This window comes from Amblyomma maculatum, chromosome 6 (assembly GCF_055883805.1).
Source record: "Amblyomma maculatum isolate TAMU_Amacu chromosome 6, ASM5588380v1, whole genome shotgun sequence".
In the NCBI taxonomy this organism is placed as follows: domain Eukaryota; kingdom Metazoa; phylum Arthropoda; class Arachnida; order Ixodida; family Ixodidae; genus Amblyomma; species Amblyomma maculatum.
Genome location: NC_139349.1, coordinates 265,805 through 293,229, shown reverse-complemented (window position 1 = coordinate 293,229; position 27,425 = coordinate 265,805). Strand labels below are relative to the sequence as shown.

The 27,425-nt window shown below is 46.4% G+C and overlaps 2 protein-coding genes across 3 annotated transcripts in view; both read right to left on the bottom strand.

Moving 5' to 3' along the window:
- The window catches only part of LOC146184922 (solute carrier family 22 member 13-like), a 64,918-nt gene extending 55,804 nt beyond the window's left edge, over positions 1-9,114 (bottom strand). The window contains exons 1-2 of one of the 2 annotated variants that reach the window (XM_084605881.1): positions 9,030-9,073; positions 462-549 (exon numbers count right to left, since the gene is read on the bottom strand). The gene's annotated coding sequence lies outside the window, so the exon portion shown is untranslated. Of the gene's footprint in view, positions 1-461; positions 550-9,029 lie in introns of both variants that reach the window. The other variant, XM_084605882.1, reaches the window with a different exon arrangement.
- A 14,833-nt stretch (positions 9,115-23,947) lies between these two features.
- On the bottom strand, positions 23,948-26,525 carry LOC146184921 (uncharacterized). Its single transcript, XM_084605448.1, has 4 exons — positions 25,385-26,525; positions 25,044-25,145; positions 24,782-24,960; positions 23,948-24,673 (listed from the first exon to the last, which is right to left on the bottom strand). The coding sequence occupies exons 1-4, from the start codon at positions 25,785-25,787 to the stop codon at positions 24,560-24,562; spliced, it is 798 nt and encodes a 265-aa protein (XP_084461574.1). The 5' UTR covers positions 25,788-26,525; the 3' UTR covers positions 23,948-24,559.
- Positions 26,526-27,425: the final 900 nt, after the last annotated feature.

The following is a 27,425-nucleotide window of genomic DNA, read 5'->3' as shown; positions in this document are numbered from 1 at the left end:
TTTTTTTTTTGCTTGTTACAATTTTATTGACAATTTATTTGATAACTTTATTGTGCCATTATGCAATGTTAACCTTAAACAATGCCATGCAGGCCAGGTAATGCATATCATAAAAGTATATAAATCATAAAGCGAAAAGAGGCCCCGCATAAAACAAGTGACATTTAAATTGTCCATTAGGGGCATCATTATCACGATGGCTGCACACATTCGCCATGAATGGGGTAAAGGTGGGGCCTATAAATGCTACTCAATTGAACAATCGTGCTTGCCTCGGTTATCTGTCGTTATGAAGTTTACAGGTTATTCTTGGGACCATAGCTGAACTGAAAGGTGACCAGCGATAACAGGGGATGTTGAATTACAAAATAAGATCGGAATAACACGAATACTTAGAAGAACAGAAGGCTTAATGAATTCGCTCTGTTTGAATTTGGATAGCATGAATCGTCCGTACTTACGCGAGGGAGCAACGCTGTGCACTTGAAACTGCCCTCGGCCTTTTTGCAGCTTCCCAACTAACCACAATTCCGAATCAACTCCATGCAGCTAAAAAGATACGGAAGGAATGCGGGGTTAAAAGGTGCAGCTGACCTGCACACATTCAGACAATACATGGCCAGCGCTTCGTGACAACTCAAGGTGAGTAAAAACAACGATATGCGCTGTCAGTTTTATACATACCCTCTCACGGGCGCGCTGTGTCGTATCTTCTTACGTCGTGTCATACCAGTCGCAGCAGATATCATTAAATTGAAAACAAACCTTTGGGTTATACTAAACAAGAGAAGAGAAGCGCCCTTTTAATTAACAGCCTGCGGACCATCAATGTTAGAATCGATGGAGAACGAAACGAAGCGCTACTTAGTGCAACGTTTAAAAAGAAGTTAAAGCGTAGCTAGCATTTAAATGCTTGCGTCTACAGCACGCAGAAAGAAGCATTACTTGTGGACCACAAGACGAACAATGCTAGCTTCCTAAGTGATGCCCATAGAGGCAGAAATAGTCGTGAACACGCGGCAGGAGTGTCGGTGGACTACATGCTCATCAGATTAATTGACAATATTAACCGGCCACAAAGTTCACATTGGGCGTATGAGGCTTGGAGGAAGCAACTGAAGCGCAAATTTCTCTTCTACCGTACTTCCCCTCCTCTGAACCAGCAGCGGTGATTTCAAAGTGAATACCTTTAGTTTGCCGTTGGAAAGAAGCTAATGAAGCGAGGTATACTTTATTTATTCAGATACCCTAACTCATATTTGGGGGAATTACATTGGGGGAATTCTTTGTGAAAACAACAACAACGACGACAACGACCACGACCACGACCACGACCACGACAACGACAACGACAACGACAACAACGACAACGACCACGACGACGACCACGACGACGACCACGACGACGACCAACGTGAATGGTGAAGTCACACTCAATAAAATACGTCCAGAAACATCGTAACGCAATGTCCTCATATATAGGCACAATGCAATCACGGTCACACGCATACAAAAGAAAAAGTACAGCGGTGGAGGATGAGTCGGCCGAGCGGTCCAATATATTTACGGCAAGTGTGTTGATTTAGTGTAAGTCAGAAATGCCAACTGAAAGGAAGATGGCTATTATCGTGCCGATCCTGTATTTCAATTCGTTCTATTCGTTTATTCAGAGGATTAACGGCGAATATTTATATTTTTCCTTGCGGGCAAAAATGGGGTTAACTTTATGGGCATGATCGACGCGATGTGACATTAGGTAGTGGCAAAAAATGCGACCAGGCGAATGTTGGGCTCCTATGATGGATTGTTTAAAGAAAAAAAAACTATAAATGGGTAAATCTCTGCGCATTGAGACTGATGGCATGGTGAGGGTTTCCTTCAGAGATGAAGCCCCGGTATTGCGATTAGGATGACAAAATGATTCGAGCAGCTAAATTTAGGATGGTTTCAAGGATATTAGTTAGGGGGATTTGTTAAGAATGTCACGAGACAGATGCCAATTCCAGGTACAGGGAAACTATATACGCTTCAAGTCTGATGTTACTGTCGGCCACATATATGCATCGCTTCTAAAAACCAAGTTTCTTTGTGACGTTTGACGTAATTTGTTCGATGTGGTCAGTCCATGTTAAAGTAGAATTTATGTAGACGTCAAGGTACCTAATCGACGTGATCGATTTTATTTTGTTATTATTTATCAAGCGAATATTGGGACGAGACTTTGGACCTATATAAGGCTTCATGTGTTTAGTCTTTTCTGTATTAATTTGTACCTGTCATTTGCAACACCATTCCAATAGCGTGTCAAGGTTAGATTGCAAAGCATGTCGTTAGCGCTGCTAATATTTGTGTAGATTATATAATCGTCGGCAAAGGGCGTACTGTTGATGTAATATTAGAATATATATAATTAATACATATATATAAGAAAAGTGAACCTATTATCGAACATTGAGGGACATCCGATTTTACAGGTGTTGGGTTGGAAATATTGCTCTTCAGTTTAACTGCTTGAAGAAGATTGGCGAGAAAGTCTTCAAACCATCGTGTTGTCTCATTATAGCACCAGATTGCGGGTTTTCATTTGTAATCGTTTATGATGTGCATGACCAGAAGCTTTTGAGAAACCGACAAAGATGCCGTCCACATAATGAATCAGGTGCAGTGAATTGTGAATGTCTTGCTAATTACTAAAGTTGTGTTTGGCTTGAAGTATTCCCACGGAAACCATGCTGATTGTTAATCAGAAAATTATTTTGATTCAGTCGGGCCATAACGTGAGTGTGAAGAACGTGCTCAAGCAGTTTACAACTGACGTTAACGAAATTAGCCGGTAGTTGAAGAAAAGTGTATTAATTTCGGTGTTTGTAGAACAAGAGTCCTCCAGCACCCATACAGAATCAATTCACTGCTGAAATATTATGGAAAATAAAACAGCTAGAAACTCGCTTGTTTGTAGAAGTAGAGAGAGTCGGTAAAGATCCATCGCATCGAACAATGCTTATTCTATATCGTCCTTTCTTCTGTCTATTTGTTTTTCGCCCAGTTTGATGCGATGGATCACTTGTCCTAAATGTTTAGCACTCACGTCATCTGTTCCTGTGTGGGTTTTGAGCGGAAAACGTTTTGCAACGCATTTTACGCCGTGTGCGGTGTTGATAATGGACGGATATACAAACGGGATGCTTAGCTTGGGGGAAATTAGGAAATGACTGATTAAATTCTCTTCTGTGAATACGCTGGTCAATTACGCAAAAAAATTTAAACAAGTGCGTTTTTTCACTCCTCTTATGATTTCCTTCGCGATTTTACACGTTTTACTCGTAATAAACGTCCTTAAAAATGCAGGGTTCTTGAATATTGTAGAATTGCGTCGCAACTAACAATATATCCTCATATCGCCTCTTGGGTCACGATTGTAATTTTTTGCTGATAAAAAACTCTACCCATTGGGTTTCACAACAATATCAAATGCTGCACGCGAGAGCAGGAATAACTGTAGATTTATGATTTTACAAAGCATCTGAAGTATAGACTGTTTTTTTTTTCTTTTTTTTTTCAAAAGGCTCGTATATCTTGTAATATTTCAACGTTTCATCACAATGCTTATCGATAGGGCATCCCATTGGTTTTCGTATGGCAGTCTTAACCAAAGCGTTTTGATCATACCAGTTGGGCATTTCAACTTCAGAAAGTAATTAGTTTATTGCATTTTTCCTGTTTTATGGATGGTGGCGCCATCTAAAAGCGCCTGATGAGCATGACAGCTACTGCTACCACCCCGTTTCAAAGAGGACGCTCCTATATTCCATCCATCCATCCATGATAAAAGTTGTCTACCATGGCTGTCATTGCCTTCTGAAAATCGCTTCTATTCTCTCTACTACTATTGGTCTATTATTTTTTGCTACTGGATCTCTTCAGCAAACTTTATTTGCCAGATGATCGTGCATTTTTCAACAATCTGCAACTTTGGCATAGTTTACTTTATTTATCAGAATCAACGTATTGTAATACATGGGCCCTATTGGAAGTTTCGCAGCTGGCAATATTAAAGTGATCTGGTCTTTATGACTCGTGCCAGCGTAGGGCACAAGATTTTGCTGCGCATCAGAAAATTAGGCCATACTTAGCAATATGTTCATAATACTGTCGTGCAATATTTCGCAGTTGCCTGTGGACATATTACGCTGTTCAGATTCCTGAGGTTTGTTTGATTTCTTAGTTTTCTGCATGAAAGTTAGAGAGAAAAATACAGCATGGAGCAAATGTCTTTAAATAAGTTTTGGCACTCTTCATGAACATGAAACTATGCGTGCGTGCGCGTGGAATGCGGAAGGCAGTATGAGGAATAAGCATGCAGGGATGAATAAAAATACAATGAGCATTGCAGAAATTCGGCAAGGTTATTTAGCAGTACATTTGCAACAGCGTCTGACACTCTAGCGTGTTAGATCCATGTTTCGAATTTGTATAATGCTCCTTTACCATGATTTCACTCCTCTTGTGCCTAATAAATGTCTGAAAAAAAAAAAAGCGTTTGACAGATGGGGTGCAATGGAAAGGTTCCAGTTTATTTGGTTTGCTAAATTGTAGTGACTTAATGCTAAGATTGAGCTCATTGCTTTTTAGTTACCTTTTATGTGGCCCCAGCCACTGTTTCAAAGTGCTTGTACAGTATCTGAAGCAATACTAAGTGACTGGGCACCTTCAGCTTATAGTTCAGCGCAAGAATCCGAATGGCTTCTTTTGCTAAGCTATTTTCTGGCAGAGATTTCTTTTTTTTTTTTTTTGTCACATTGCGCACAATTTCCATTGACATGCATTGCAATCTTTTACTACCTGCACCGACCGGCACCAACCATATTCGGCGCAAGTTTAAAAAGCGGGGAGAAATATTGCGTGATGACCTAGTTATCTATCAGCTGCTGGGAAACTGATTTGTTAGCACCGGTGCCTGTTTGCATTATTTCTATGCGATAAGTTTGACAATTTTTTTTTCTACCAGGTCGGTCAGCAACAGACGGTAGCCTCCATGTTTTGTTCCAGTAAGAGCTTTAGTGCTAACACATTAATAACTAATCGGATATCGTTGAATTACTAGCTAAATGGTCACAGCAAGAAATCAACACGTTCGCTGAAAAGTACGCCCGTTTCAAAACTTTATGAGGAAGTCCCATTGAGAATTAGGGGATACGAGTTCCAACAAGTCCCTGTGAGTCTTCGTTGAACTAGAGAGTGAGCGTGTCCGTGCGGGCATAAAAGAGGCCGATTAAAGCCAGTGCATAGGCACGTGAGGAAACCTGAGCATGTGTGAGCATACGTAAGTGTATACGTGGGCCCGAACCTCAGTGACTGTTAGCAGGAGTGGAAGGGGGAATATAAATATTCATGAGGGAGTGTGAGTGATGTACCTTTATGAGACCGGAACACGGTGCTACGTGCTACTAAGGGCAGCGGCTTCAAAGCGACCGTTTGCGGTTTCAACACAATATCATCGTTTCAAAACGATTGCGACCAATCCATGTCTATATTTCCGACTTTGACTCAACAGGCGTGAAGATTTTTAGGCTCAATTTTATCGTTGATACGTGAGTGTTTTGTTACTCGAAAAATGTTCCATGTAGACGGAAACAATCAGAGAAACAATTTTTGATCAGACCAGTAACTGGCTTGAAATATTGCCGCGAAACCTTCAAAACAGTATTTATTGTTTTTTAACAGCCGCCGGCATACAGGCTTATCACTCTGATTCTGGACCGCGTATCAGTTCCGTAATCTTTGTTTGTTAATGCTCGATGTCGCGAGTCACACCGTTATCAGTTTTGTTATAGCGAAAGATGCACCGAGATCTGTCTCGAAGGTTCCGGCCACTCGGGTGTCTTTTCCACAATGTTCCAGCCCGTGCTGGTAGCTGTTTGCGACGTTATCTAGATTGTTCTGTGCAGCCTTTAAATTGAGCGTTGGCGAGTGTGACGGGCATTCTTTGTTCGACGATCGACCAGCACGTTTGTTGCTATCGCCGCCGCCGAGTCGCTTAGTTCTTTTGCGGGCGCAAGTCAGCCCAAATAAAGAGTTTCTTTAGTACAATCATCGACCCCCCTTCATTTGTGTCGTCAACCTCGTCACCACTACGTGACATCTGGTGGAGGTGCTGCCTTTGATCCTTCAAGCGAAGACCCAAGCCGTATTCCTGTCGCCCTGGAAGACCAGCCTACAGGTCACCGAGCCAGCCGCCGACTTCAAGGCCTACAACCCGAACACGGTCTGCTGCCTGACCCCATTCGATCTCGGAAGGCATCGACGCTGACAATGGCCCAGCCTACAACACCGGTTGTTTTCGTTCAACCCCGTGAGCCCCCCTGCTTCCATGGACGACCGGACGAAGATGCAGAAGACTGGATGGACCTTTTCGACCGTGTTGCAGAATTCAATGGCTGGAACGACGCCGCGAAACTCAGGCAAGTCTACTTTGTTCTTCAAGGACATGCCCGAGTTTGGTTCGAAAATCATGAAGCAGCTATGAAGGATTGGGAGATTTTCAAGGAAGCGTTTATGACTGCCTTTTCAAGCGCCGTCCGAAAGGAAAGAGCCCAGGCCCTCCTTCAGTCAAGACTTCAACTCCCTAACGAGCCTGTCTTGGTGTATGTTGAGGAGATGAAGCGCCTCTTTCGCCGCGCCGACCCTAATATGACCGAAGGTGAGCAAGTCAAACTTCTGTTGCGAGGCGTTAAAGAGTCGCTCTTTGCGGGTCTTGTGCGAAATCCGCCAAGAACTGTGGCGGAATTTGAAACGGAGGCGTCTACTATTGAGAAGACGTTGGCCACCCGAACGCGCCACTACGAGCGACCACTTCAGCCGGACTGCTCAATCCACTACCCCAGCGCATCTACAAGCGGAGAGAACCTTCGGGACCTCATCCGGGAGATCGTGCGAGAGGAGCTCCGCCGACTGATGCCATCATCGCAACAACCGCAGGTGGCGACGCTCGCGGACGTCGTCCGTGAAGAAGTCCAGCAGGCGCTGGGCGTTCCTCAAGCGACGGCTGCGACTGTTCCAGCACAAGAAGCAACAGCGATGAACTACGCTGGTGCATTACGTCGCCCTCCGCCCCGACGTGATGACTTTCCCAGCCCTCGCCGCTACCGTCCTGTTCCTGAAAACCGCCCCTTGGCCCTCGCCCGCCAAACCTACCAACGACCCCCAAACCCCAGGAAGTGCGACGCCTGGAGGACTGCAAAGAACCAGCCATTATGCTTCCACTGCGGTGAGGCCGGCCACATTCTGCGGCACTGCCCGTACCGACGAATCGGTCTCCGCGGATTTGCAGTCGACGCTCCACGACCACGCCCAGGTGAACGACCGCAAGAAATCGACAACTATCTGCGTAGCGGTGAGATTGCTCCACCAAGCCGTCGATTCAGGTCTCCATCGCCGTACAGGGCCCGCTTTGCGTCGCCAGGAAGTAACTATGATGATAGTGTGCGCGGAAGGTCCCCAAGCCCCCGTAGGGGAAACTAAAGGCAGCAACCTTTGGAGGTGAGGTTGCTCAACGGCGAAAAGACGAATACAATCCAGGAGACCAAGTGTGGGTTTGGACACCAATTCGCCGTCGCGGATTAAGTGAAAAGTTGTTGCGTCGATACTTTGGACCATACAAAATCCTTCGCCGCGTCGGACCACTGGACTATGAAGTCATTCCCGACGGAACGTCAGCATCACAACGGCGACGCGCACGCCCAGAAATTGTACATGTTGTGCGACTGAAGCCATATTACGCGCGTTAAAGAATCTGTGTTGTTTAAACTTTGCAGTGTTTATGTTTAAGTTTCTCTGTTCTGGAACATCGAGGCGATGTTTTTTTTAAGGGGGGGGTAATGCCGCGAAACCTTCAAAACAGTATTTATTGTTTTTTAACAGCCGCCGGCATACAGGCTTATCACTCTGATTCTGGACCGCGTATCAGTTCCGTAATCTTTGTTTGTTAATGCTCGATGTCGCGAGTCACACCGTTATCAGTTTTGTTATAGCGAAAGATGCACCGAGATCTGTCTCGAAGGTTCCGGCCACTCGGGTGTCTTTTCCACAATGTTCCAGCCCGTGCTGGTAGCTGTTTGCGACGTTATCTAGATTGTTCTGTGCAGCCTTTAAATTGAGCGTTGGCGAGTGTGACGGGCATTCTTTGTTCGACGATCGACCAGCACGTTTGTTGCTATCGCCGCCGCCGAGTCGCTTAGTTCTTTTGCGGGCGCAAGTCAGCCCAAATAAAGAGTTTCTTTAGTACAATCATCGACCCCCCTTCATTTGTGTCGTCAACCTCGTCACCACTACGTGACAATATCATCACTGCCCCTTTCACAGAATAGCTTAACAGTCATCATAAGCGCCAATAATATAACGAATATACTAACCGCGTGCTTAAATTCAACGTCTTCGTGCATAAAGTACGTGTGATTTCGAGCCATGCTTAGCGTTATGTCTGTTTACTCTGGTTCCTGCCACTGCATCCACGTTTATCATTCACAGGATCGATTGAGGTCAGTATTTCTAAGACATGGACAAATTCTCCGCGGACAGAGTCACTAGAATTCACACACACACACACCACAACTGCTCTCGTTCATGTCTATGAAATCGATATTACAGACTCACACAGGCTCAGGTGCGAATATACTCAAACTCACTCATAGTCACAAGAATGAGCTCAAGCAGCTCACCCACACGTGCTCAAATTCACCCATATTATTCTTATGCTCTTTTTTGAGGGCGTTTATTTCATCTGAAATCACTGAAGCCAATACTCGAATTTAGGTACAATTAGCCTGAATGAGTTGCGATGAGGCATCTCCGGAGTGAGTCAGGCGACCTATTAAAGCTGCATATGCGAGTTCAAGGGCACGCTGTGACTATACCAACGATGACATAAACATCAAGAGGCGCGGAGTAAAATGCTTTGTGAAGCGTGTCGCTTAGCCTAAGTTCACAAAATAAAACACATAATGCACAAACGAGAAGCACCTTGTACATACCTTTTCACGTCTCCGACGTGTTTGGCGCCAGGTTTCCCCGGCGCGTGTCAAGGGAGCAAACGGCTTCTCCGACAAGGAACGCCCGTCATTAACCGCTTATCGCGCACGCTTTATAAGCTTTACGGCACTTTCGGGGGTAATTTCACCATTAGGCGGATGCACGAGACTCGGTGCGGCCATGGAAGCCTTATTTCTTTTGCGTGTTTGGCATTGTGCGCAGGATGAAACGTCATCCCCTTGTTTTCCGTTAAAAGGTGGTAAGATCACGTAAACATTATGTGCGCAAAGTGCAGCTTTGGGCTAATCGGTATTGCAATTTGACATAAAGAATTAGCACGGACACGCAATACGAAAGGCGAAAGTCCACACCGGTGTTGTTGTCGTAAGGCTTCATAACTGTCGACACAGATTCATAGTCACGAAAACCAACGCACATGGCCAGCAACGCATTTAATGGTATGCTCGGAACAATTGGTGCCTATGAGAGGAAAAATGTTATAACAGAAAACCTACCAAATATAATAAAGAACGTTGAGCATCGTTGCTCATGAAGCCTTCAGCTGTCTATAGCCTTCGTCCCGCCTTTGTTTACTCGTCCGCTGTTTTCGCGGTAAGTCTGTCCGTGAAAACACTGTGTCCTGTGCGGTGTCGCCAAAAGGATATAATTTGGTAGGGGCTCATTACATCACTGCTTCCGCATATTTTTCGAGGTGTCACTGCTGAAAATGAGAACTTAGTTGGGAGCTTGCTGGGGTGGTATGCAGGTCCGATTATCTCACCGTGGATGATGGAGGCGCCTGAATGTCGATTAAGACTAAAACTAAAAGCACTCATGTCCTTAATTTTGACAGCACCAGTAGTCCAGACTTGACCCCGTATTTTTTTCCTTCCCGCGCACTGTACATTGTATATATAGACTATATACTGCGCAGATTTGAGGATTATATGCAGATCCGCCCATAAGTGCAGTGGTCAACGTGCCCGGTGTGGTTGTGGGGGAAAGCATAGAATATTGTTTGGCTAGCCGTTGTATTCAAAGAAAAATCAGTATTTACTATCTTTGGTTAGGAAGTGCACTACCTCAGTATTTACATTCTTTGGCAAGGGCTCGGGAACATCTTTCTGAAGCCGCCTTTTGCTGCTACCTTTAGAGACAGCTAAGAGTTTTGTTTTGTTTTTTTATATTCAGGAGCAATAGTTAATGCAAATAGTACTCGCGTAATGACATATTGTGCTCCGGCCATTCATGCAAATCCGTTTTTGTTACTCCTGAAAAGTACGCACCAGCTTACTAGCATACTGACTTACTTAGTAAGCATAGTACTTACTTGGTATAATAAGGGAGTATAATAGGTTGTTTATAATACAGCGCTACCGCGCACATACAGGCGTAAAAGTTCTGACAATGCAGATTCGCGAAAAAAAATTCATTTATTTACAATAAAGTACAGGAAGATAACTCTCTACCGAAGAAAGAGGCCGCCAGATGGCTGCCACTGAAAGACCCCCGAGCATGGCTGTCAATACTTGAGTCGCTATCGAACTACCGGTGGTAAAACAATTGTTGGTGGTAAAAAACTGTCGATAGTACTATCGACAATTTTGTACTATAGATTGTACGTTCAATAGACGCAGGTGGTCCGATACTAGGCCTCAGTGGCTACTTTCCGATGCAGTCGAAAAGCAGAGCACCAGTGTATTCGCGATGACAGTGCAACTTAAACTCCCACATGTGGTCACAATTATCCGGAGACCTCCACTACGATTTTCCTAATAGTCCGAGTCGTCTTTGGACGTTAGGCGTCATAAAACCATAAACAAATCAGGTGTGGTGAATTTTCCGGCAATCTACGCCAGCAGCTGTATAATTGTCGATAGCGTTATTGTCGATAGTGCTATCAATTATTTCAACAAACTATTCACACTAACGATAGTAAATTTATCGATGGTTTTGCATCACCAAGGGTGCCGCGTAAACAACCTGGCAGGCGGTTACTGTGGAAGGTAAACGAACGTCACATTGAAGACAGACAAGAAGGAACAAACAGGCGCACGATGAGATTTTGACTCACTTTAGCTATCAAAAAGCTCTCGTATTGCGCAATGAGTGTTTGTGATTAGTATGTGCCACTAAATAAAAAGCAAAACAAAAATAAACCTCTTTTGCCGACTACAGCAAGCCGGCCGCCTCAGCTCTACATTTTTTCTCGGTAACAAAAAATTGCTGTGCTCCAACGCTGGTTTTCTTCATTGCAGTGATATCCAGAAATTTTGGACAACACCCCTTTGGATTCTTTTGGAAGTCTTGATTACTCGTTTTGAGCAGAAGAGAAAGCTTCAGAAGCACAATCGTTTATCATCGGACGCTTTAACCGTTCCTATCAATATGTGCATAGAAGTCGCTAACAATACTCCGTGATTCTCACGCAAATATGTTCGAAAACACAGCCCCTTCATTTATATACCAACTATGACGCCGTGGTGTGAGCGACCGAAACAATTAAAATGCAAAACTTACCCCTCATCTTAAGGCCAGGTCATTCCTTCGCGATAACAAAAGATGCATTTTACAATATCCCACAGTTTATTCAAAATTGAAAGGTGTACCAGGATGCTGGGCTTGTGAAAATTGTATTCGTGTTGTCATTGAAAGAGTGCACGTCCCCTACTACTACCGTGTCTTTGTGCGAACACTAGCGGCTATTGAAACTAACACCTAGTTAACGCTTTTTTAGTTAATTACGCGGTACTTTAATCTTCTGGTACGCTGTTTAAACGTGTTCCAGCCCATGGGATCCATACTCCCATTTATGCTTTAGCAAGCGATACGAGCGTGTTCAAGGAAGGTACGGCGACGTATTAGAAAGCCAACACAATTGTCGATGACGCAGCCGTACCTGCTGACGCCAATAATTGATGTCGAAGCCCTTTGACGCAAACTGTATGTTTAAAGACTTCAGGAATATTTCTTTTAGTTCGTCACGTACACTTCTGCATTGATTTAGAAGAGACGCCTTGCAGCCATTTAACCAAGGTATGCGGGTCCTAGCGTTTTTTGGATCTTGGAAAGTATCTGCGGAACGTTTAGTCTGCAGTGGGCAAGGAGCTTCACACACAGCTCATGGTACTCTAGAGGAAGGGAAAAGGATGGAATTCATTTCTCGCCACAATGCGCACCACCGTCGTCGTAATTCCGAATATCAACATCAGTGAGACTTGGGTACAGGCAATTGGCCTCGAATCAGAGGCCAGCGAGAGTAATTCAAGCATTGACTAGATGGCGTTGCGCTTACTTTACCGGCTTCCAAGTATTCGTGGTGCATAATATTGCCCAAATCTGGTTTAGCACAGCGCTGAGTTAACGAAAGTGGTTAACAAATATTAATCCTCGACATGTTCATCAGCATCGCTTGGCGGCGACCATGGAACTGACCAGCAAGGCCTTTTGAGCCTTCTTACTTAGATGGATTCCATGCTTAGGTCAACAGGGCAAAGTGCGTGACATCACAGGAGAAATGCCGAAGCGATTTTTTTACAGGCCTTTTCTTTCCCGAAGGCACTGGCCTATCATTTACTTCTCTGCATTCTTTCTGTAAGCCAGCTCGATCAGAACTGCGATCAGTTCAGGTTTCTTATCTTGGGGATATTATATATTGTAACGGTGTGGCTGGCCAATGAAAATGGGATAACCGGACAGGCAGGAGAGGACCGATGACGATGAGATGAATTTAATGAATGCTGGTGGACCTAGCGCGAGAGCTTCTGCCCGCGCCAGTGACTGCTTATTTATGGGCGTCATTTCGCTCCCGACGCCCGCTATTAGAGCCCCGTAAAATGAAAGGACATGAAAATCCTATCCTCATTTAACATGAAGTGCTAGGACATGAAACGAGACGAGATGAAATACGACAGAGAGAAATGCTGTTTCGCAGTTACCGAAAAAACACTATCAAATCTCATTTTATATTTTTGGGTGCGAACCACTAGAGTCCATGGTATAAGCAACAACAACAAAATGTTCCAATTTGGCGCATTTAATTCAAATAGGACTTCTTGAAGCCGCCATTATTCGATCTATCCGCTCTGTCTGATGCCTGTTCCTGTCTACTATATATACCGTTAAACGGATGCTGGACAGAAAAAAAAATATATATAGGTTGACCAGTGAAAATAGATTAGCAGTTCCTTATTAACAAAAAAGACCACTATTACTGTAAACAATGCTCTTGAAGAGAGCGAAGACAGAAGTGCAGGTATCGCCGCCCCAATCCTTTCTCGCAAGTAGAAGGTGGGAGGCTGGGCATTACAATTACATGCCAGAACTGTGAAGTAAGTGTCGATTAGAAACTGCATGCGCGTTTTTATCACGCAAATACGATGGCAAAAATACAGTCTAAATGCCGCAATGCAAAGAAAAGCTGCGCATGACGGTGCCCAAGCGGCGAGTTTCTTTGGAGAATATTTCGGTTCCGGCTCTTCCCAATCACAGCTATGCACATTGCATGTCAACGTGGTTTCATTCTTGACGTGCCTCAGTTTACAAGCGCGTGGTTACAAGCTCTCTTCGACAAAGTTCATGCCTCGACAAGCGCTTCGCTTTTTAAAAATCTGGTAGGAAACGTATCCATGACTGATATATCGGTTTACTGTGCAGGGTAAACCTGCACGAAACCGAATAGCAGCTGTTGCACAGGCTAACGCTGTATTACTCGCCGGCCTTCGTTGCTGGAAGGGAAACGGAATTATGAAGAATTAGTTATAAGATTTAAATTGCAACGGATGCTTAGTGAGAAAAACCTAATAAACAAAAACGATAAAAAATTGATTGCACCAAAACGGGATTTTAATGTTAGACTTCCAGAGTGCCTTAATCATCGTGCTATGTGAAATTTTTGTTTGCACACTATATATATATATATATATATATATATATATATATATATATATATATATATATATATATATATATATATATATATATATATATATATATATATATATATATATATATATATATATGTTGCCAGGTGGCGCATGACTGAGGTGTGAAAGGAGGACGAAGTTAAAAAGGACGACAAAGTGTCGCTTGCACGTTTGCGTCTGTGCTGCTGTGTTGTTGTGTTTGGGCTACCCCCCTGCTATCATTGGTATCCTTAGTCACCGTGTACGTGACATTCTGGTGGAGGTGCTGGGTAAAACGATCGCCTATGCAAGAGTCTCCATCTGCAAGACGTCGCGCAAGCCCTGTACCATTGGACACCCCAGTGCATCACGCCAGTCGACGGCTCCAGGGACTGTCTCCGGAGCTTCAGCCATTAGCAGCCGCCATGACATCCAGTGCTTCTGCTCAGCACGTAACGGGCGTCGCACCGGCCTGTAACTACACCTTGCAGGCCCCTCGGGTACCAAAGTCTTTCCATGGGGACCTCTTTGAGGATGTGGAGGACTGGTTCCTTCAGTTTGAACGTGTCACTGCTTTCAACCAGTGGGACGATGCTGCCAAACTAAGGAACGTCTACTTCAGCCTTGAGGACTGCGCCCGTATTTGTTTCGAGAACCGAGAGCAAGTATTAACTTCGTGGCGGGAATTCCGTCGTCAACTGCTCGAGGCTTACACTAGCGCGGATCGTCGCGAGCATGCAGAACGTGCCATTCACTCTCGCATCCAAAGGCCGAATGAGAGTGTCCAAGCATACGTCGAGGACATGACGCGCCTCTTCAGGCGAGCCGATCCCGCCATGTCCGAGGACAAAAAGGTCAGGCACTTGATGCAGGGTTTGAAAGAGTAGCTGTTCGCAGGCCTTGTGCGAAACCCACCGTCGACTGTAAACGGATTCCTTGCAGAGGCCACCACAATGGAAAAGGTGCTACAACAACGTGCCGTGGCTTATGACCGACCTTTTCAAACAAGCACAATCGCGGAATCATTTGCATCTTCCGAGCGGCATCCCGATGCATTGCGCGAACTGATTCGCAGCGTCGTGCGCGAAGAACTAAACAAGTTCTGGAGCCCTCTGCAGCAATCGCCAACTTCCGTTTCTGCTATAGTGCGGGAGGAGGTGCGGCAGGCGCTCAAGAGCCCTCTTTCGCCTGTAGTTCCGAGCCCGCCATTGCTGTCGGGGACCGACAATCGTCCCACATGTGCGGAAGTTCTGCAGAATCAGGCTCCACCTTCACCACCTCCCATTCTCGCGTCACCTACAGTTCCGCTGCCCTCGGTGCAACCAGTGCAGAACTTCGACAATCGTCCGCTGCCCCGACGCAAAGCCGACATTTGGCGCACGCCTGACCGCCGTCCGCTTTGCTTCCACTGCGGTGGACCAGGACATCTCTACCGGGATTGTCCGTATCGACGCCTCGGTCTTCACGGCTTCCGCATCGACTCGCCTCGCCTCCTCCCCGGTTTGGTCAACGACCCCGAGTTATTGAGGAGTACCTGGCGGAGCAGCGTTCTTCATCTCGTTCGCAGCGTCAGCCCCGCTCCCCTTCACCAAGGCGCTCCTCCTCGTACACCCACGGTTCCTCGCGAGAGGACCAAGGCCGCTCGTCTAGCCCTTATCGGGAAAACTGAAAACAGCGACCTTCGGGGGCGAGGCCGCTGGTAGTCGCTGCGTTGAAGACCTCCCGTCGTCGCCGCTTCGATCCGACCGCGAGCTGCTGGTGCCGTCACCTAGGGAAGCAAAAAGCGTTTCTCTGGACATTCCGGTTATTTTAGACGGTCGCACTACGGTCAATGCATTAGTGGACACCGGTGCCGATTATTCAATTTTGAGTGGTAGCATGGTGACTGTTTTGAGGAAGGTGCTCACTGCTTGGCCAGGTGTGTACCTTCGAACCGCCGGCGGTCATATAGTTACTCCAAAGGTGATGTGCACGGCTCCCATTCAGATTAACGGACGTACGTTCGTCGTTAGTTGCGTTGTTTTAAGTGACTGCTCCCGTGACCTTATCCTCGGCATTGACTTTCTGCGGGAGTACGGAGCAGTTATCGATCTGCGAAATAGACTCGTCACATTTTCAATGGGACAATCTACCGAACAAGATAGTAGCAGTCCTTGCAATTCCGCACTTCGTGTTTCCGCCGAGAGCGTCTCGCTGCCGCCGCGAAGCAGTGCTCTTGTGGAAGTTACCTGTGACGATTTCTGTACCGGTGATGCTGTAGCGGTGGCGAACCATTCACTCCTGCTTGCTCAAGGCATTTGCGCTCCCCGAAGTTTATTGTCGTTTCACAATGGCCGAGCTGCACTCCTTGTCACAAATTTTTCTAATGAGCACCGGCACTTGTTCCCGGGGACTGCTATCGCTTTTGCTGACCATGTTGCGCACGATCCGGTCTGTTTTGCATCCACGGCAGTAGAAACTAACGAGTCATCTCTTGACAACATCGACATTAACTGTCACTTGTCAAAGGAGAAACGGCGGGCCTTAGAGCAACTGCTGCTGGACTTCAAGCATTGCTTTGCTTCTTCCTCGAAGGTTCGTCAAACGCCCATCACACAACATCGCATCATTACTTATGACGACGCTCGCCCTATACGACAGCAGCCTTATCGTGTGTCTGCCAAAGAACGAGAAGTGATCCAGACGCAGGTTCAGGAGATGCTGGATGATGGTGTTGTGCAGCCTTCACAAAGTCCGTGGTCTTCACCAGTAGTCCTGGTCAAAAAGAAAGACGGCACTCTTCGATTTTGCATCGACTATTGGAAATTGAATAATGTGACAAAGAAAGATGCATACCCGTTGCCGCGCATCGATGACTCACTGGACAGATTGCGACGTGCGAATTATTTTTCATCTATTGATTTAAAAAGCGGCTATTGGCAAATCGAAGTAGACTAAAGAGACCGAGAAAAAAACCGCATTTGTCACTCCAGATGGCCTATATGAATTCAAAGTACTCCCATTTGGATTGTGCTCTGCCCCAGCTACATTCCAAAGGATGATGGACACCGTCCTCACTGGCCTCAAGTGGCAGATCTGTCTTGTGTACTTGGACGACGTAGTTGTTTTTTCCAAAACATTTGACCAACACCTCGAACGCCTTCGAGCTGTCCTGGAAGCCCTCCGTACTGCTGATCTCCCGCTGAAGCCCCAGAAATGCCACTTCGGGTATAGAGAACTCAAGTTCCTCGGCCATGCTGTAAGCGCTGATGGGGTTCGCCCGGATCCCGATAAGACTGCTGCCGTCGCACGATTTCCCGTTCCAGCTAATAAGAGGGCTTTTCAGCGCTTCCTCGGCCTGTGCGCATATTATCGACGTTTCATCGCGGACTTTTCTCAGATCGCAGAACCTCTGACGCACCTTACAAGGAAGGACACCTCCTGTGTGTGGAACTCTGAGCAGCAGATGGCCTTCTCTTTGCTTCGTGAGCGCCTTCAAACATCCCCTGTTCTGGCGCGCTTCGATGAAGCGGCTGACACTGAGATGCACACTGACGCCAGTAGTATCGGTCTTGGTGCGGTCCTTGTTCAGCATCAAGACGGGTTTGAGCGAGTAATAGCCTATGCTAGCCGCACTCTCTCTCGTGCTGAAATGAACTACTCCACCTCAGAAAAGGAATGCCTGGCGGTCGTATGGGCTACTATGAAGTTTCGCCCCTATCTTTACGGCCGGCCATTTAAAGTCGTCACGGACCATCATTGTTTGTGCTGGCTGGCAAATCTGCGAGACCCATCTGGACGACTTGCACGCTTGAGTTTACGGCTTCAGGAGTTTGACATAACTATTGCTTACAAGTCCGGCCGCAAACACGAAGACGCCGACACGCTGTCACGAGCACCCGTTGATACTGGCGATACTACAGCCGGTGACGATAGCGGTTTTCTAGGAGCCCTCAGCGCATCTGAGCTCAGGGATCGACAAAGAGCTGATCCAGACCTAGAAGGGCGTGATACGACCCTGCCTCGACACCTATCTCGGCACCTTGGTTCCTTCTGCATTCGGCAAGGCGTCTTGTATAAAAGAAACTCCCAGGGCCAAGACAGAACTTACCTTCTGGTAGTGCCATGCGAGCTCCGTGAGGATATTCTCCTTGCTTGCCATGATGAACCGACATCTGGTCATTTGGGTTGCTCACGGACTCTTGCTCGAGTGCGCAACATGTATTACTGTCCAGGACTCTCCGCAGCTGTGAAACGCTATGTACGAAGCTGTCGCGAATGCCAGCGCCGTAAAACACCGCCCCAGAAGCCTGCCGGATTTCTCAAGCCCGTTAAAGCACCCCGCATTCCGTTCGACCAAATTGGAATGGCTCTCCTTGGCCCTTTCCCTTTGTCGCAGGCGGGAAACAAATGGATAGTAGTCGCTACTGTCTACCTGACTCGATACGCTGAGACAAAGGCAATCCCTCATGCCACAGCTTCCGAAGTAGCAGAGTTTTTCATGCACAACATAGTCTTGCGGCATGGCGCCCCTTCTTACGTCATTACCGACAGAGGGACAGCTTTCACTTCACAGCTGATCGACCGCATATTTGAGCTGAGTTGCACGACCCATCGCAAGACCACAGCGTACCATCCACAAAACAATGGTCTTACAGAAAGATTGAATAAGACGATTGCGGATATGTTGGCAATGTACGTCGATGTGCAGCACAAGACCTGGGACGAGGTGCTGCCGTATGTCACATTTGCGTATAATACAGCCTTACAAGAGACAACGCGCTTCACACCATTTCGACTTGTTTACGGACGCGAAGTTCAGAGCATGCTCGATTCCATGCTCCCGTGCCCAGATGATGACCAGCTATTCTCAGATGCCCAGCAATATGCCATCCGCGCTGAGGAAGCCCGCCAGCTCGCCCGTGTGCACATTGGGCAGCAGCAGACCACTGACGCGCCCCGTTACAACCTCCGGCACCGCCAGGTTGACTACAAGCCTGGAGACCAAGTCTGGGTATGGACACCAGTTCGCCGTCCAGGCTTGTCAGAGAAACTCCTTTCCCGCTACTTCGGGCCGTACAAAGTGTTGCGCCGTGTGAGTGACCTCAGTTATGAAGTTATCCCAGACGGTGCCACACAACCAAAACGTTGAAAGCACAGCTCGGACATTGTGCACATTGTGCGACTGAAGCCGTACTACCACCGATAGCGTATGGCCACCCGCTGTGACCACTCTCTTGCTTTTCGCACCGTTTTTACCGGCCTTTCTCATTTTTTTTTTCGGAAGGGGCGGGGGGGGGGGGGGCAATGCCACCTAGCGTTGCCAGGTGGCGCATGACTGAGGTGTGAAAGGAGGACGAAGTTAAAAATGAGGACAAAGTGTCGCTTGCACGTTTGCGTCTGTGCTGCTGTGTTGTTGTGTCTGGGCTACCCCCCTGCTATCATTGGTATCCTTAGTCACCGTGTACGTGACAATATATATATATATATATATATATATATATATATATATATATATATATATATATATATATATATATATATGACCTCCAATATTATACGCCGAATTTTTGTTTCTTTATTTTCTGTTCACAATCAAATAAATATACAGTGCAGTTAAAATCTAATATGAAGCACAATACCATTGCAGTGATGACGCTTAATGAGTCTGGGTAAATGATGCTGTTTTTGATGTTCGCATCTAATATTTTCTGCACGGCAACATAAATAGCATAGCACTCGGTTGTAAAAATTGATGTACATTGATGCAGTCGTATTATTTTGTCTGTTTTATCTTGCACTACCAACATAGTCTTTTCATTTTGGAGCCGTCTGTATAAAATGCAATGTAATTTTTATATTTTTCTTTTAATGCGACGTATTCTTGTAATATATGCTCAGGTGGTGTGCGTGTTTTCTGAAACTGTGTTAGTGTGAGGTCGGAGACTGTTGGGAGGGTGTACCATGCACGGTGGGAGTGGTCTATTTCTTGGAGAAATACTTGGCATTTCGCTAATGTCTAAGTCCTGGCAAGCGGCTTAATCAACCGGGGTTTGTTGTTGAAAGGTGTTCTAGATGGACATTTCGTCACTATTGAATAACAGAGATGCTTTGGCTGAGAACGTTGGTTGGTTTGGTTCGTGGGGTTTAACGTCCCAAAGAACTCAAGCTGTTGAGACGCCGCGGTGGCGGACTCCGGAAATTTCGACCACTTGGGGTTCTTTAACGTGCACTGACACCGCACTGCACACGAGCGCCTTGCTTTTTGCCTCCATCGGAAAGCGGCCGCCGAGGCCGGGATTCGATCCCGCATTCTTGGGAACAGTAGTCGAGCGCCGTAACCACTGCGCCACCCCGGCGGGGTAGTCTGAGAACGGATTTTAAGGATGTATGTGCACAGTGCGGTTCTGCTATTTTCCGGGGCAGGTTCATTTGTTTCTACGTAAATACTGGCTATTGGAGATGTTCGCTACGCACCAGATGACAACCGTAAACCAAGATTGTGTATGGAATCAAGTCGTTGTAAGTAAGATGGTCTGGTCTGGCTGAGCCATATACTATGCATCCATAGTCCAACTTTGAGCGCAGCACAGAGCGATAGATTTGTAAAAGGCATAATCGATCGGGCCCCCCCCCCCCCCCCCTTTTGGCGATAGCACCTTTAGGACATTAAGGGCTAGCGTAGCTTTCTTCTTCAGGCAGTTTATGTGGGGCACAAGTGTAAGTTTTTTGTCAAATGTGACACCTAAAAATTTATGTTCTTGTTTTACTGGTAGTATGATTTGGTTAAGTATAGTGTGGGATTGATCTGTAAGCCTCGTTGCAGTGAAAACACTACGGCTACTCTTTTTTTGGGAGAAAACTTAAATGCACAGGATGCACAGAGTCCTCCGTATGTCCCCTTCGGCCTCCTTCGTCTGCAGCATTACACACTCTCCATCACTGTGCACGGCGCGACGCGGGGGAACCGACACTGCGCGTAGTCGGTCAACTTTAGGTCAACCAAATTCAGGTGCTGGGGTGGCGGCGGCGGGGCCGCGGGGCCATGACGTTGCCGAAGATAAATTTGACGTCACACCCACCGGCTCGCAGTCGGGATTGTGCTGCCTCTGACCTGGCGGCCGCTCAGAAAACGTAAAAAATACAGCCATCCGCTCAAAAGTAACCCGAATTATGTATCCGTACTACAGTAATCATGTTTTAAGAATGCAATTGTGGTGCTTTCTCAATGCTCTTGGATATTTGTTCAGTATACTTCTAAGCTGGGCTAAAGTGAGCTAGAATGGGGTAGTGGGCTCACGGGGGCTCCTTGATGAACGGCGACTCCACTCCTTCCTTGACAAAAAGTACGCACCCGTGTTAATCTTTACTGAGAGAGGCGATATATGTTGTAAGCATCCGATTTCTCGCTGGAGCGTGTCTTTTACTACTCCGAGTGCATCAATTAATTTGCTGCCCGAATGCAGTTCATGGCACCAAAAAAAAAAAACTCAGTGAACATATATTTTCGAGAACCACTGTATACGGCGCAAATTTAAGGAGACGACACAATAAAGAAAATGACAGCACATGCTCACATGGTGTCCTTTTATTTCTTGTGTTGTCTTCTTTGCGCCGTATACAGTGATTCTCGAAAATGCGTTCACGGAGTGTTTTTCTTTATGCGATGGGAACTGCATTACGAACACAAAAAAGGACGCAACATGTATCATGTCCCTTTTTTTTTTCTTGTGTTTGTTTCTTTGCGCCGTGTACAGTAGTTTTCAAGTCATGAATGATCGCCCCACAGGCCGTCATATTTTCGAGCTTGCTCAAGAAGCAGAAGAGCTGAACTGACAATAGCTGAGTCCCCATTGTCGCGGAAGTTTGTGCCGAGTAAGCTGTTTGCTCGCGGCGACGCCGCGGTTAGCAGGCTTTACAAGATTCGCAATTCAATTTCGTTAGACTCTATTTAGCAACATACCCAGTACTGTGAAATATAACCCTATAATCACTTGCTATAATATGCTGGCTGTGGTCAACAGATATACCAGCGCGTTCTTGACGCTTAGTAATGCGTTGAATAAAGTTATTTCCTAACTACTGGTCCTCCTTTTTTTCACATTCGTGTCTGGCTTTGTGCTTCCTTGATGCAGCATGTCGACAATTTGGCTAGCTGGCCCTGCTTGCACCAATTTCCCTGGCTTATTGTTTCCACAAGGCCATAGAATGAAATACAACTAAAAAAAAACTAGGCTGGTGTACGTGTCATTGATGTGATCAGGTCATCGTGTATTTATATCCATTAGGGAGGATTTATATTCGCTCCCATTATTTTCTAAGAGCCACATATATTTCGATTCGTGGCGCCTTTCCCGTAAGCGTGTCCGGCAGCCTAGCACAATGGTTTTATCATCGGGGTGGCATCTTCGTATCAGAAGTCACAATTCGTTGGGTCACATCGCCCACCGCAAATCCAAGCCTCCACAATGGCGAGAATACAGCAGTGAAGGGGAAGGCAGGCAAAGGCAAACGGCGCGCTGCTACATTGAAGGCGGCGGTGGCGGCCCCCTGAGGAGGCGCGCAGAATTAGAATCTGCTGACATAGGTGGCGTCATCGCAATGTATGGCGCCGGCTGAGGAATGAGCCCACTACCCAATTCTAGCTCACTTTACCCTGGTGATATAGTGCCTAGAAGGTTTTCTTCCTAGTGTGTCGTTCCCGAGCGCCCGAGAGGCTCCGCACGCAATGAATGCCGACGGCTGCCGCATGGCGCGCTGCCGTGCGAGAGGGTGCGAGCGGGTAGCCGCTTTTTGAGGCGAGCCTTCTGCGCTTTCTTCTTTCGCAGCCGTAATAACTGCTGCGCTTTCTTATTTTGTTTCTGCCTGTGCTTTCGTTGTCCATCGGGAAGTGCCCTAAAGAACACAAATTTGTTGCGGCATGCTACACTGTTTTCGGATAAAAAGAGCACCTCTAGCACTACTCGCGTGCTTTCTCTCACCACGGCCGGTCTCGGGGGAGAGCGCGAAGCGCTCTCTCCCTCGAGACCGGCCGTGCTCTCACATACTTGGGGTGGTAGATCCCAGTTGTCAGCCGCAGAACTTACTGAATTGAATTTTTTTTTCGACGAAGCAGTGTGAAGCTTGACCGGCAACAGCTTATCTAAAATCTGCAACAATGAAATTCCTTTCGAGGCTGCCTAGACATGACAATATTTGCAGCTCGCTTGCAAACGCAGTAATAATACATTGTGTAAAATGAAAAATGAACACAGATGGCAAAACAAGAAAGAAAAAAATTATTTTTCACATACACAGATCCGGAATCGGACAAATTTCGAAGGCAGCAGTTCAACTCTTTGAAGCGGCTAGTCACTGGCAGTGGCGTAATTTCCGCAATTTTTGCCTCTGCTTCTGAGCATCCCTTTCTCTGTTTGTGCCTTTCACAAAAAAACCGAAACCTAAGCAGTACATAAAACTTCACAACTTGGGATATGTGGCTCTCTCATGCTCTGTGCAACCAAGCTGTGGTAGCGTCAATTAATGCTCCAAGATGCTCTGCAAAGTCAGCCAAGCTTCCTGCATGTAATTTATGTTTACTGAAGAAGGAAGTAAAAGCATTTTCCATGAGTTTCACAGCTAGGGACAGCGCTTGGCTCGGATATATAGGCCACCGTTGTCGAAGTGGGCTGTTAAGCACGAGTTAGCATCTGCCTTTGCTTCCCTCCTAGACACACACAGGCGCTTTGCACAATCTGGACAAGCACTTTTAGCAATAACCTTTCGTGCCACATATCCTGCTGTGTAATATATCAAGGTACTCTTGCTCCTTTTCTCGGTGTAGCCGACATGATCCTCATTTGAGCAAAGAGCCTGAATAATTACTTCCAGCTCGCTAAGCTTCCCTTGGTATAAGAAATCATCTACAATGTCCAAAAGGCATTTTTTGGGGGGGGGGGGGGGTTGAGACTGTGCTGGCCGGTTAAGCAATGCATTTATCACTTCTGGCGAGCAATTTCCTCCCTTTGGTGGCTTAGCAAGATTATACATAGTCAATAAGTTTACTGTATTTAAAAACTTAGTGACTGTAGGATGATCGTTGCAACCAGATTACTGTCTGATTATACCAAATAAATTATCTAGTTTATCTTGGCACGGACGGGATGTTTAAAGGTATAAGAACCCTACAACTGAAGTCAAATTTTGCATTAGATCTAGGTTGCTCTTGACAGTCACTCTAAAACCAGCAGCAGTGCTCTTTGACAAAAAACCACCGCCTGTTGGCTTTGCATGCACCTCCCACTTCTCCAGGTAGGCTATGAAGTCTTCTACAAATTGTGCGTCTGCACTACCAGGCCTCAGTGCTTTCGCGCTTATTCTAGATGTCATCACACGAATAAGTCTGCTGCATTTCTTTATGAAATCTTCTGTTGGTTGCACTACCTTATAACAACATTCAATGCGCTTCCTGTGAACAAAGTCTCTCAATCACTTCATCACTGAAGAGTTTGAAGGCAATATTGACCTTCATCTCTTCAAAACAATTTGGTTTCAGGTGAACTTTGTGATGCTAGGCATGGCTTTGAGGGTGACAGCGTCACGGTCCTCTTGAAATGCTGCTTCAGTTATGCCACTGTAGACGTGCCCAGAAGGTGTTAGGAAGCCTTTAGCTATGAATCCATTCCTAAGGTTCTTAAGTAGGTGTGGAAAGTCTGAAATGAAAAACAGTTGCCTCTTCCCATCGACTGGGTGCTTGGTACTGTTTCTGATGGCACTTGCTGAACCTGTAAGCGACAAAGCATAATCAAATTATCCATGAAAATAAGCTATAATGTGTGTACACAGCATGGTGCACAAATGCATTTGTATACTTCAAAATTTGTATACCTTACCCTGTATTCCAAAAGCCGCCACATGCTTTGGTTCCAAGTTGCTCCATCACAAGTGATCGAGTCCACATACAGTCCACTTTGCTCAGCGAGAACAGTAGTTTCCACTACTATTTTAGCTAATGTTGATGCTTTGACGTTACCCCTTGATGCGAATACGCCAAGGATCTGAGTCCGGTTGCCTAATAAAAACAAAGCAGTACCAAATATTATTAGACGTGTACATGTTCATTACATCTGGGATATAATCAAGTTGACAACTTACCACTGTATGGCTGAAACAAGACAATCATTCCGTGATCTGCCAGGACTCCCTTCTCCTCTGTGGATGTGTAGTCGCCAAGGTCTACAAATCCTTCCACATCACCTGAGTTCAATAAACATAATAACATAATGTGATACGATCAACTTCATGCTTTAGCTGCTTTCCGGTAATGCAAGAAGCACCAACACCACAATTAAGCCGACAGAGGATACAGCACGAAAGAAATGTTTCTGAGAACTTCAGCATTCTTGTCGTGACAGTTTTTGGCAGTTGCACCAACCAACTATTATGAGAACAATGTACACGGCATAGTACATGCTTAAGGGGAAACTTCGACTCACCCGCCGTTTTCATGCTTAGATGTTCTGACAGCTTTATTTCATCCAAAACAAGGCTCCCGTGGCGGCTGAAGACGTCCATAGTTCTTGTCTTCTCGCTCAAGGCAGAAAATATTTTTGGGCTCAGGCCGAAGCCACCCCTGAACCGTTGCAAATATTTCTGGAGGCATGTGCGGCCTGGCAGAACCATGATATTTTCTTTACGGAGGTGCTCATAGAGCTTAGGACTCCGCATTCGCATCATGATACATTCAATGATCCACTTATCGTCATAAATTATGCCCTTCTGCGATTTTCGACGTGCAGCGAGAAAGCAGTTCTTAACGGCCAGCTGCTGCTTTCTAGGCAGCGATTTAATGCTGGATTCAAAAGACTGCTGATTAAGCGCCTCGTTCATCTCTTTCATGTGTGCCGCTTGCGCCCGAGCAGTCGCCAGCTTTTTCCGCGTCCTTAAGAGAGTGCGAGATAGGTTCAATTGCGCTTCTCTTCGCTACAGGTCGCCCTTCTGTTCCTGCCTCTGCATATTTCATTTTGTGCCAGTATTCGCTGGTACTTGCACCGAGCACAAGATTCACCTGCAGACTCAGTGAATACTTGGCATTTCTCTGCAAAGTACTTGTCTCTGTATTTCGTGTACTTTCCACCTGCAGGCTTTAAACCACATCCATCGCAAAGAGCTTTTGAGGCGACTTCGTGAATCAACAATTCAGCCTCTTCACGATTGTAAGCACGTGCTTCGCCTGCTCTCTTCCTCTCACGTAAACAGTGGATATCACTGATCCCCGCTCGGGCAGAGGCTTTCCAAATGTGACCATCTTTTGCATAAAGAGGTCTAAAAAATTGTTCTCTTCCGCTTCGCATCAGGCGTAGGCCAGCGTGTCAGAATGATCATGAGGCACCCGCATCCACGTCACTGGAACGAGTACACCGGAGAACGGATGGTGACTCCCATTACAACTTTGACTGTGCTACGCAGAGGCATCCCTTGGCGATTCAGCAGCACTCTGTCCTTCAGGGTTCCAACCCCTTCCCGCGGACGCATCTCCATTTTGAGAATCACAAGTGTGCTCGTCGTTCTCGGAGACGACGCCTGTCACAACGGGGTCGAGCTCGGCGGACACAGACTTGGTCCGTTTGCGCCGTTTAACAACAGGCTGCTGTTCGCAGATGTCCCTCGTCTTTCTCTTTATAGCCTGTTTGGGGAGAAGGTGCTTCGGATAACTATCAAATATTGTCGGAACAGCGTCGGGCTTCAAGCGCGGTTTGTCACGAGGGAGCTCGTTCACGTCTCCTATCACAGTGATACTGAAGGAGCGCTCAATACAGTTTTCTTCAAAGTGCTTTTCGCACACTACACAGCCAGGTGTCAGTCTTCTATCTTCTCTCTTGATATTCGTCTTCCACACTGCAAGCCGCGCAGTATCTGTTGGTGCAGTAAATAGAGAAACACGGTCCTTGTTTGAACGGTAGCCGCTCCTGCATAACGGCACAAAACATGTTTTTTTCTTTACATTGGCGCTTCGGCGTAGACATTTTCGATTGCTTCAGTCTTCGTTCAGAACTGTTGTCGAAGCTTCAAGCACATAACACTTCATACACACCACGAAAACACGAAAACAGGCTCTTAACAACTTGTGCACCATGCATTCACCACCCGCCTCAGCCAGGCTAGTCTCTCGTCCGCCGGCTGCGACGCGGCCGCTGAATGATCGCTGCGGTGGCGCTGCGGTGAAGCGGAGTGCCACTGCCGACGGAGCAGACAACGCGTGCGCCCGTGCGCTTCGAAATGCATTCGCTGCATGCTCATTGTCAGGTGCCTTGTACATGCGATGCCGCTCTTAAGTCTTTGATTCCAGTTTAGTCGTAATATTGAATTCGCAGCCGAGTTGTTGGCATAACCACAGATACGATTTTTTTTTTTTTTTTTTCGTGAGCGAAGTTTTGCGCGCATGCCCCTGAGCCGATGTAGAAACGAAGCTGCTTTTTATACCCTATTATCCTGCTGAAGCTACCGCCGTGCCGTATTGTAATGAAGACTTCTGAG

What these genes read in the sequence shown, in the direction of transcription:
- LOC146184921 (XM_084605448.1), bottom strand. Translation starts at nt 25,787, where the DNA reads ATGAAAGAGATGAACGAGGCGCTTAATCAGCAGTCTTTTGAATCCAGC. An exon ending in TCTAAGCATGAAAACGGCGG is followed by an intron (nt 25,146 to 25,384) that starts GTGAGTCGAAGT and finishes TATTGAACTCAG; the next exon opens with GTGATGTGGAAGGATTTGTA. An exon ending in CTTGTTTCAGCCATACAGTG is followed by an intron (nt 24,961 to 25,043) that starts GTAAGTTGTCAA and finishes TGTTTTTATTAG; the next exon opens with GCAACCGGACTCAGATCCTT.